This window comes from Stegostoma tigrinum, chromosome 50 (assembly GCF_030684315.1).
Source record: "Stegostoma tigrinum isolate sSteTig4 chromosome 50, sSteTig4.hap1, whole genome shotgun sequence".
NCBI classification, from domain to species: Eukaryota; Metazoa; Chordata; class Chondrichthyes; order Orectolobiformes; family Stegostomatidae; genus Stegostoma; species Stegostoma tigrinum.
This window is the reverse complement of record NC_081403.1, coordinates 1,381,365-1,392,328: the sequence shown is the minus strand read 5'-3', so window position 1 is coordinate 1,392,328 and position 10,964 is coordinate 1,381,365. Positions and strand designations below refer to the sequence as shown.

The 10,964-nt window shown below is 47.6% G+C and overlaps 1 protein-coding gene across 5 annotated transcripts in view; it reads left to right on the top strand.

The window, feature by feature from the left end:
* Nucleotides 1–10,964, top strand: part of LOC125450104 (golgin subfamily A member 6-like protein 22) — a 41,356-nt gene that overhangs the window by 16,156 nt on the left and 14,236 nt on the right. For all 5 annotated transcript variants that reach the window (XM_059643281.1, XM_059643280.1, XM_059643283.1 and 2 more), the window contains exons 5-13: nt 619–669; nt 1,924–1,980; nt 2,876–2,962; nt 4,852–4,975; nt 5,244–5,374; nt 5,478–5,531; nt 6,170–6,244; nt 7,069–7,344; nt 7,858–8,133. In XM_059643281.1, coding sequence (XP_059499264.1) covers nt 619–669; nt 1,924–1,980; nt 2,876–2,962; nt 4,852–4,975; nt 5,244–5,374; nt 5,478–5,531; nt 6,170–6,244; nt 7,069–7,344; nt 7,858–8,133 — 1,131 coding nt within the window. The remainder of the gene's footprint in view (nt 1–618; nt 670–1,923; nt 1,981–2,875; nt 2,963–4,851; nt 4,976–5,243; nt 5,375–5,477; nt 5,532–6,169; nt 6,245–7,068; nt 7,345–7,857; nt 8,134–10,964) is intronic.

Sequence of the window (10,964 nt, the reverse complement as noted above, 5' to 3'; positions counted from 1 at the left end):
GTGACACTCAGGGTGTGTTATACCGGTCACTGTGACACTCGGGGTGTGTTATACCGGTCAGTGTGACACTCGGCGTGTGTTATACCGGTCAGTGTGACACTCGGGGTGTGTTATGCCGGTCACTGTGACACTCGGGGTGTGTTATACCGGTCAGTGTGACACTCCGGGTGTGTTATACCGGTCACTGTGACACTCGGCGTGTGTTATACCGGTCAGTGTGACACTCGGGGTGTGTTATATCGGTCACTGTGACACTCGGGGTGTGTTATACCGGTCACTGTGACACTCTGGGTGTGTTATACCGGTCAGCGAGACACTCGGGGCGTGTTATAACGGACAGAGTGACCCTAGGGGTGTGTTATTATAGACAGTGTGACACTCGGGGCTGTTATAACAGACAGAGTGATGCTCAGGTAGTGTTATAACAGACCGAGTGACCCTCGGTGCGTGTTAAATTAGTCAGAGTGATATGGGGGTATGGTAGAACAGACAATGTCGCACTCAGTGAATGTTGTAACTGCATTATCTTTGCCAGAGTGTCATCCATATTTCTCCTTGTTACCTCTGATATTTGGTAATTTCATATCTTCTGATTGCTCTCTTTGTTTGCTTACACAGATTTTTAACGTTGCTTCGAAGATCAGTAAGATGGATCTGGAATATTTAGAGGTGCGCATGTCTTGCTCATTTCACTGATTGACGACTGCCCTGTTGTTTCTCTGAGATACCACGGACTGGCAGTGCTGGCGTCGGAGAATACACATTGTAGAGCTGGATGAACTCGGCTGGCCGGCCAGCATCAGAGTATCAGGAACATTGACGTTTTGGGTCGGGACCCTTCTTCAGAAATGTTGAGGCGGTAGGGAGCTCTGAATCAGAGCGAGGTGGAGTGGGTCTGGGGAAGGTAATTGAGATGGTGATGGGTGAGTGCAAGTGGGAAGTAGTGGGTTAGGAGGGGTAAACAGGTGGGAGAGAAGATGGACAGGTTGTGTCAGGTCAAGGAGGCAGGAATGAGAGGGAGGGTTGGTTGTGGGATGAGGCCAGAGTTGGGGAGATTTTGAAGCTGGTAAATTCCACATTGAGACCATTGGGATCCCAAGGCGGAATATGATGCCAGTTTGGAGGAGGCCCAGGATGGACATGTCACCTGGGGAGTGGGAGGGAGAGTTGAAATGGTTTATGACTCGAAGTTGTTGTTTGTCATGATCAGAACCTAGGTGCTGTACACAGTGGTCTCCGAGCCTCTGCCTGGTCTCCGCGATGCAGAGGAGACCACATTGGGAACAGTGGATGCAATATACCACAATGATGAATGTGCAGGGGAACCCCTGTTTGATGTGGAAAGTTTGTTTTGTGCCTTGGATGGAGGTGAGGAAGGAGGAGGTGTAGGGGCAGGTGTAGCACTTCCTGAGGTTGCAGGGAAAAGTGTCGGAGGTGGCGGGGCTGGTGGGGAGTGTGGAGCGGCCGAGGGAGTCGTGAAGAGAGCCGGCCTGCTCCTCTGATGCTTGTTACAAGGGCCCATTAACTTTCCCACCTATCCAGCCCACCCATCCCAGTGACGAACCCCACCACTCCCCACATTCACTCACCTATCATCTTCCCCAGCCCGACCCCTCCTCTCCGTACTTACTGCTGAGCTCCCTCCCCCATCCCCTCTCCCTTTTCTGAAGAAAGGTCCTGACCCAACATATCAACTTTTCTGCTCCTCTGATGCTTGTCACTTTTTCTCCGCTGCCTGTCTCCAAGACTCTGTTCTCAGCCTCCTCGCTGAATCAGTTAACACTCCCCCAGTGAGGGAGTGATCCTTCCCCGGGTGCTGACCAGGAAAGGCACTGGCTGTGTTCCTGGCCTGTTGGCTGATAGTACAGGAGGGTGACAGCATCGTGTTGGGAATGATTTGATGTTTTGTGTCTTGTTTTCCAGATGTTTTTGGACATGGCCCAACGGGTCGGAGAAGTTCTTGAACTGGATCCTACTCAGGTAATGCACGGTCTGATTCTTTGGTTCATGGAGTGAGACATGGAGAGAATTTATAGAGCACCTTCACAACTTTGTGACATCTCAGACTGTTTTACATCCAAAGGAACATTTCCCTGGTGTAGCCCCAGCTGTACTGTGAGGCAAAGGGGTGGCTAATTTCTGCAGAGGACAGTCCCACAAATAATGAGTGAGAATAACACAGAATTGATCAGTTTCTGAGTGATGCTCATGGAGGGGAATCACAGTTGGTGCCAGCAAAACATCACATTGCAGTGTTTTTAAAATGGGTGAGGGATTCATTTTAAATTTTTGTTCACCCAAACCATAAATTATTTTCACACACTGAAACTCTCACCCTCACTCAATCTCTGATACATGCACAGAAGCAGAGAAACACTTTGACATTCACACACACAATGACACATATTCACAGGAGGTGATGGCCTAGTGCGATTATCAATGGACTGTTAACCCCAAGACCCAGATAACATTCTGGAGACCTGGGTTCGAATCCCACCACAGGAGATGGTGCAGTTTGGTTTCAATAAAAAAATGTCAGGAATTAAGAAACTAATGATGACCCTGAATCCATTGTCGCATGTCAGGAAAAACCCATCTGGTTCACAAATGTCCTTCAGGGAAGGAAGCTGCCATTCTTACCTGGTCTGGCCTACGTGACTCCAGACCCACAGCAACGTGGTTGACTCGAACTGCCTTCTGGGTAATTAGGATTGGGCAACAAATGATGGCCTCAGGCCATTAATGAATAAACCAAAAACTCAATGAGTAAGTGAACGGCACACCGAAAGCATGCCATTTCGGTGGCTGCATTCACCAAGAATTTAAACAGAATGTCAACGGCACATTTGTGACGGCAACTTGTCTCTTTCACTAGCATCTGGATATCCTGGTACGTGACTGGGATCAGTGTGAGGACTATGGCAAGTGTCCTGGGAAGGAATATCTGGAGGAGGTGCAAACGGTAACTACTAGCATTGTGATTCCAATTGATGAATGGCAATGAGATACAGCTGGGGGATCATTTCAGCATTCTGAGTTGGTATGATACTGTTCGGGGAGAGAGAGAATAACTGTGTCAGAGGCTGGATTAACATCAATGGGGATACAGTCAGTAACACAGGGCGCTGGGGGGGAGAGGGGTTACTGAGTGACAGTGTGAGGGAGAGGGATTAACATCAGTAGGGATACAGTCAGTAACACAGGGCTCTGGGGGGGAGAGGGGTTACTGAGTGACAGTGTGAGGGAGAGGGATTAACATCAGGAGGGATACAGTCAGTAACACAGGGCTCTGGGGGGAGAGAGGTTACTGAGTGACAGTGTGAGGGAGAGGGATTGACATCAGTAGGGATACAGTCAGTAACACAGGGCTCTGGGGGGGAGAGGGGTTACTGAGTGACAGTGTGAGGGAGAGGGATTAACATCAGTAGGGATACAGTCAGTAACACAGGGCGCTGAAGGGGAGAGGGGTTACTGAGTGACAGTGTGAGGGAGAGGGATTAACATCAGTAGGGATACAGTCAGTAACACAGGGCGCTGGGGGGAGAGAGGTTACTGAGAGACAGTGTGAGGGAGAGGGATTAACATCAGTACAGATACAGTCAGTAACACAGGGCGCTGGGGGGGAGAGGGGTTACTGAGTGACAGTGTGAGGGAGAGGGATTAACATCAGTAGGGATACAGTCAGTAACACAGGGCCCTGGGGGGGAGAGGGGTTACTGAGTGACAGTGTGAGGGAGAGGGATTAACATCAATAGGGATACAGTCAGTAACACAGGGCCCTGGGGGGAGAGGGGTTACTGAGTGACAGTGTGAGGGAGAGGGATTAACATCAGTAGGGATACAGTCAGTAACACAGGGCGCTGGGGGGGAGAGGGGTTACTGAGTGACAGTGTGAGGGAGAGGGATTAACATCAGTAGGGATACAGTCAGTAACACAGGGCCCTGGGGGGGAGAGGGGTTACTGAGTGACAGTGTGAGGGAGAGGGATTAACATCAGTAGGGATACAGTCAGTAACACAGGGCGCTGGGGGATTGAGGGGTTACTGAGTGACAGTGTGAGGGAGAGGGATTAACATCAGTAGGGATACAGTCAGTAACACAGAGCGCTGGGGGGGAGAGGGGTTACTGAGTGACAGTGTGAGGGAGAGGGATTAACATCAGTAGGGATACAGTCAGTAACACAGGGCGCTGGGGGATTGAGGGGTTACTGAGTGACAGTGTGAGGGAGAGGGATTAACATCAGTAGGGATACAGTCAGTAACACAGGGCGCTGGGGGGGAGAGGGGTTACTGAGTGACAGTGTGAGGGAGAGGGATTAACATCAGTAGGGATACAGTCAGTAACACAGGGCGCTGGGGGGGAGAGGGGTTACTGAGTGACTGTGTGAGGGAGAGGGATTAACATCAGTAGGGATACAGTCAGTAACACAGGGCCCTGGGGGGGAGAGGGGTTACTGAGTGACAGTGTGAGGGAGAGGGATTAACATCAGTAGGGATACAGTCAGTAACACAGGGCGCTGGGGGGGAGGGGTTACTGAGTGACAGTGTGAGGGAGAGGGATTGACATCAGTAGGGATACAGTCAGTAACACAGGGCTCTGGGGGGGAGAGGGGTTACTGAGTGACAGTGTGAGGGAGAGGGATTAACATCAGTAGGGATACAGTCAGTAACACAGGGCTCTGGGGGGGAGAGGGGTTACAGAGTGACAGTGTGAGGGAGAGGGATTAACATCAGTAGGGATACAGTCAGTAACACAGGGCGCTGGGGGGGAGAGGGGTTACTGAGTGACAGTTTGTATGAGCTGATACGATGTCACAGATCTTCCCTGAGATTTTCCACCTTCTTTATGCAGGAAATTCAGAATTCTGAATGCCAATACACTGAACTGCTGTTGAAACAGTTATCGAAGTGTGAATGCTTCCTGATGCCTAATCCTGGAAAGAAGATCAGAACAAGTTCCACTGGACACTGGCAAGGTACATGGGGAAACGACCCTATGACACCCGTTTCGCCGAATGTGACTCTAAGGCAGTGAGGGATAAAAGGAAGTGTAACAGTGGCACCCCACCGGGAACGCTGTCTGCTGCCCTGTGACATTCCCTGGCCCTGGCCGATGGTGGGGAGGAGGACATTGTATCTATCACACCGTGAACCCACAGTCCCAGAGGTGGGGGGAAAACGCAAGTGTATCTAACGCACTGTGACCCAAATAATGTTGTTTAAAATGTTCATTTTTCCTGACAGAGATGGATGAGGATTTCCGGAATTCCCTTGATGGTTATTTCTCCTCTGTCCTACGATCTCTATCGACCAGTGCACGAAAAGATAAGGAGGGTTCATTCGTGTCTGGCTCCCAGTTCTTTGAACGAATTAAGGTCACTATGGAACCTCTGGCTGAACCATTGATTACAGTGAGGAGTTCTTCTTCATGATTGTGCATTGTGTGTAATCACCTTCTCTCTGTTATTTCCACAACAGCTGTTCACAAAAACTATTGAGAGACACTCAAAGCACATCACATCACCGCTCCAGGTGAGTTATTGTGTTTAACAAGGAAAGAAGTCATAAAATGATACAGGCTGAGAGACACCAGTCAGTGTACAGATATCTCCCTGAGAGAGAGAGAGAGGGGGGACTGAGAGACACCAGTCAGTGTACAGATATCTCCCTGAGAGAGAGAGAGAGAGGGGACTGAGAGACACCAGTCAGTGTACAGATATCTCCCTGAAAGAGAGAGAGGGGGGACTGAGAGACACCAGTCAGTGTACAGATATCTCCCTGAGAGAGAGAGGGGGGGGATCTGAGAGACACCAGTCAGTGTACAGATATCTCCCTGAGAGACAGGTGGGGGGGACTGAGAGACACCAGTCAGTGTACAGATCTCTCCCTGAGAGACAGGTGGGGGGTACTGAGAGACACCAGTCAGTGTACAGATCTCTCCCTGAGAGACAGGTGGGGGGGACTGAGAGACACCAGTCAGTGTACAGATATCTCCCTGAGAGAGAGAGAGGGGGGGACTGAGAGATACCAGTTAGTGTACAGATATCTCCCTGAGAGAGAGAGAGGGGGGGACTGAGAGACACCAGTCAGTGTACAGATATCTCCCTGAGAGAGAGCATGGAGGGACTGAGGGCCGCAACAAATAATACATTTTCATTGACTTTTCACAGATGATGAATGCTGTTTTGGGAATGAAGCTTCGAGAGAAGATGCGGGAGGATTTCCAGGATTTCTTTTCCTCAGTAGTATGTGCAGCTGTACCCAATTTGTGGCAACTGTGTTGAGAAAGCTTACTTTTATTTTGCAAAATCAGGATGCTCTTCTTCCTGAGATAATGGGAACAGCAGATGCTGGAGAATCCAAGATAATAAAATGTGAGGCTGGATGAACACAGCAGGCCAAGCAGCATCTCAGGAGCACAAAAGCTGACGTTTCGGGCCTAGACCCTTCATCAGAGGTGAAGTGTCTAGGCCCGAAACGTCAGCTCTTGTGCTCCTGAGATGCTGCTTGGCCTGCTGTGTTCATCCAGCCTCACATTTTGTCATCTTGCTCTTCTTCCTGAGTCTTGTTCTCTACTGTCAGTTTTGTAGGAGTCCCTGATGGAGGAAACAGCGTAGAAGGAGCTTCATCTTACCTTGTGCTATCCCTGTCCCTGGGAATGATTGATCCGGGGACAGTGTACAGGGAGCTTTACTCTGTATCTAACCCCGTGCTGTCCCTGGCCCTGGGAGTGTTTGGTGGCGAGTGGGGGACAATGTAGAGGAAGCTTTACTGTGTATCTAACCAGTGCTGTCCCTGTCCCCGGGAGTGTTTGATGGGGGTGGGGGTGCACTGTACGGGGATCTTTACTCTGTGTCTAATCCCGTGCTGCCCCTGTCCTGGGGAGAGTTTGATGGTGGGCAGTGTAGAGAGAGCTTTACTCTGTATCTAATCCTGTGCTGTCCCTGGGAGTGTTTGATGGTGGGGTGTGGGGAACAGTGTAGAGTGAGCTTTACTCTGTATCTAACCCTGTGCTCTCCCAGTGAGTGAGCCCTTTACTCCCCATTAAATGCGTGTGGTTTGATTTCAGGAGGAAGATGACGACGATATCTCTGTGATCCTGAAAACCTCCCCGATCTCAATGAGGAACCGTCTGGAGGTGAAGGCCGATGAGCTGAGGGAGGAATTTAAGCAAAAACTGGAAGTGAGTGAGGAGCAGAGAGAGAGTGAGGTCATGGAGTTGGATAGTCTCCTGAAGAAAGAGACAGAGAACTTCTGCAAGGCCTACACCAAACAGTTTAACTCAGCGATTGTCAAACTGAGCGAGAAGATGCTGAAGGAGTTTGAATGTTTCATCAAACAGCAAGTAACTCAGACAAAATGATCAACACTAGTTATTAGCAGTGTAGAAACGGCTGGATAGTGTACTCTGATACTCTGTATCTAACCCCGTGCTGTCCCTGTCCAGGGATGGGTTTGATGGGGTGGGACAGTGCAGAGAGAGCTTTACTCAGTATCTGTGACCCTGTGCTGTCCCTGTCCCTGGGAGTGTTTGATGAGGGGGCACAGTGTAGGGGGAGCTTTACCCTGAATCTAACTCCCTGCTGTCCCTGTCCCTGGGAGTGTTTGATGAGGGGGGATTGTGTAGAGGGAGCTTTACCCTGTATCTAACTCCGTGCTGTCCATGTCCCTGGGAGTATTTGATGAGTGGACACTGTAGAGGCAGCTTTACGGTGTATCTAACCCCGTGCTGTCCCTGTCCCTGGGAATGTTTGACTGGGGGGACATTGTAGAGTGAGCTTTACTCTGTATCTAACCCTGTGCTCTCCCAGTGAGTGGGCCCTTTACTCCCCATTAAATGCGTGTGGTTTGATTTCAGGAGGAAGATGACGACGATATCTCTGTGATCCTGAAAACCTCCCCGATCCAAATGAGGAACCGTCTGGAGGTAAAGGCCGATGAGCTGAGGGAGGAATTTAAGCAAAAACTGGAAGTGAGTGAGGAGCAGAGAGAGAGTGAGGTCATGGAGTTGGATAGTCTTCTGAAGAAAGAGACAGAGAACTTCTGCAAGGCCTACACCAAACAGTTTAACTCAGCGATTGTCAAACTGAGCGAGAAGATGCTGAAGGAGTTTGAATGTTTCATCAAACAGCAGGTAACTCAGACACACAGTGAACAAAGCTTTATTAGGGGACAGGGATAGCCAGGATGATCCCATCAGGAAAAGCAACACTGCATTCACAGGAAAGTGTGATTCAAATATCCAACGCCCCTCACAATTGTTCAGTTGTTCCTCACTGAACCTTTGACACACTGACCCAGTTCAGGGATCCATTAAAAAACATAAAATTACTGTGACTTGCCAGTCAATAACAGTTTCGGTGGTGACTTCACGAAATCCTTCATCAATGGGTTGTCTTACAGACTTAGAGGACCACATATCTGCTTGAATTGTGAAGCCACTACTTAATACAAACAGCCTCTGAGACCTTTGGGGAATGTTGCTACTTGCTTACACTGTGGGGTTCTTCCTCTGAATTTTCAAAGGTCAATAATTAGGGAATAACTTGTGAAGTCAAAGGCAAAAGCACAGCCTGTACTGGCAGCTTCGAAAGTAAAATTATCCCACGCACAAAACCCTGTCAGAGCCACTTTACTCTTAGATTTGTTTGTCCCTGAGCATTGCAACATCTCAGTGCCAAAAGATGTGATGTCCCACTTATCCTGGATTATCTTTGCAGGCCAGTTCCCAACAGCAACCAGCGATATGTTGTTCTCTCTGTAGAACATAGAACAATGCAGCGCAGAACAGGCCTTCCTTTAAACCATGCGGCTGTGTAAAGGTCAAGCCTCAATTCTCACCCTGATCCCCCAGTTCCACGTCACAAATGGGAAAAGTAAAAACAGTGATGGTCTCTAGAAAGTGTCCACCCTCAAAAGAGTGAAATGCCACTTCAATCCTGCTATTTTTGGCAACGTGAGTGCCATGAAAAGAAGAGGTAATATACAAAACTCACAATCATTCAAATTTTCCTCCAATGTCTTGGTTACATTTTTTAAGTTTCTACCAGTTTGTATTTGGCATCAAGCATCAGCAATTCCATTTCCTTTCTCTGAAGTACGTTCAATTTTCACATTAAAAATTGTGAAAACATCTCAGACTTTTTAGTTTTCGATCTCTTCAACAACATCAGCAGATTCTGAACAGTAAAAGCCAAAGTCTGCAAGTTTCCAAGTCAAACATAAACATCATAGTGGTGAAGAGCTGCCACAGCATCAATGCCTCCAGTTCGACAGTGTATCATCTCTTCTGATGTTGTGTCAAATTCTTGGGAAAGCAATACAACAGTTGTTCCTTTCCACCTTGTCATCCTGTCAGAGCTCTCAGCCCCAAATTGCTAGTGTCTGTCACTAATTTAACCAGTTTGTCAAAGTTTGGTGCAGTTATAACAGGTTCATTTCAGCACTTCCAGTTTTGAAAATGTTGCCTGGCATTTTGTTGTCCGTACCCATCTTTGTCTGGTTTTGTAGCAAGTTGGTTAAGGGTACAGCTGCTGCACTAAAATTAGGTACAAACTTCTGATGAAATCTGCACATTCCCAAAAACCCATTGTGTTTCACTTAGTTTTAGGGATTTGGGGAAGTCAGTCAGAGCCCTGAGCTTTGCTGTTCTGGGTGACACTGGTTATACAATGTCCCCCAAATACATCCTTTTTGTTCTCACACATTCATATTTTCCTCACTGCCTGACTGTAATTGTGGAATTCAATTTCCTAACTGTTCTATATGTCCCTTCCATGCAGTACTGTTTTCTACAATATCATCCAAGTAACCTACACAGTTAGGCACTTCAGCTATCAGATTCTTCATCACTTGTTAAACTGTGGCTGGAGAGTCTATAAATCCAAACGGCATAATCTGATATTGGTGCGATCCGTTGTGTGTGATCAATGCAACAATTTCCTTAGCTCTCATTGTCAATGCTATTTGCCAGTTTCATTTCAACAAGTCAATTTTATATCAGAGTTTCACACAACCAACTCTATCGATGCCATCTTTTAGCCTGGGAACAGGGTCTGAGTCTGTCTTCGCGATTGCAATAACTTTCCTACAGTCTACACATAATCCAATTAAACTATATGGTTCAGGAACCAATAGGACAGGAGAACACCAATTACTCTTGAGTTGGTTCGATCAGTTGATTCCCCAACACATGTTGCATTTCCTTTGCTGTTTTGGGCTGTTTCTCTGGGATTAACCAGTACACGGCTTTTGTTTTATTGGGTCCAAATAATCTTCATTGATATCATATACAGTTACTGTAGCATATCTAAGTGTATCTTTGTAAAGTTGGTTTGAATTTTCTGAGCAATTTCACCATATCTTACTGTTGACATTTCTCCAGGTACGATCATAGAGTGTCTGAAAGCTCTAATATTTCCAGATTAGTTCATGTAATAGTGGGGAGTTTTATTTTGGGAATTGTTCAATTCTCTTTGATTCCCATCATTTTTTTTCTCATATCCTCCTCTGGTTACTACTTGACACACCTATACGTTCTCATACAACACCAGAAAGTGCTGGAGAAACTCAGCAGGTCCGGCAGCATCTCTAGAAAGTGAGCAAAGTTAATATTCCAAGTCCAGTAGCTCCTTCTCAGAACACATCTGGAGCCGAAACGTTAACGCTGCTTTCTCTCCGCAGATGCTGCTGAGTTTGTCCAACGTTGTCTGTTTTTTATTTTGGATTTCCAGCATCTGTAGCTCTTTGTAAATTCTTATCACTTTCTGTACGATAACACTGTGCTAACACGTTCACATGATGTAATCAGTGCATTTCCTACCATCAGGAATATCAGTTAGATTTGTAACTTTTCTAACAGGAAGGGAAACTACTGGAGAAAGTTCTGAAGGAGAGCATTAACCTCCACTTGGAGAGGCAGGGCTTGATCAGGGATAGTCAGCATGGCTTTGTCAGAGGGAGGGC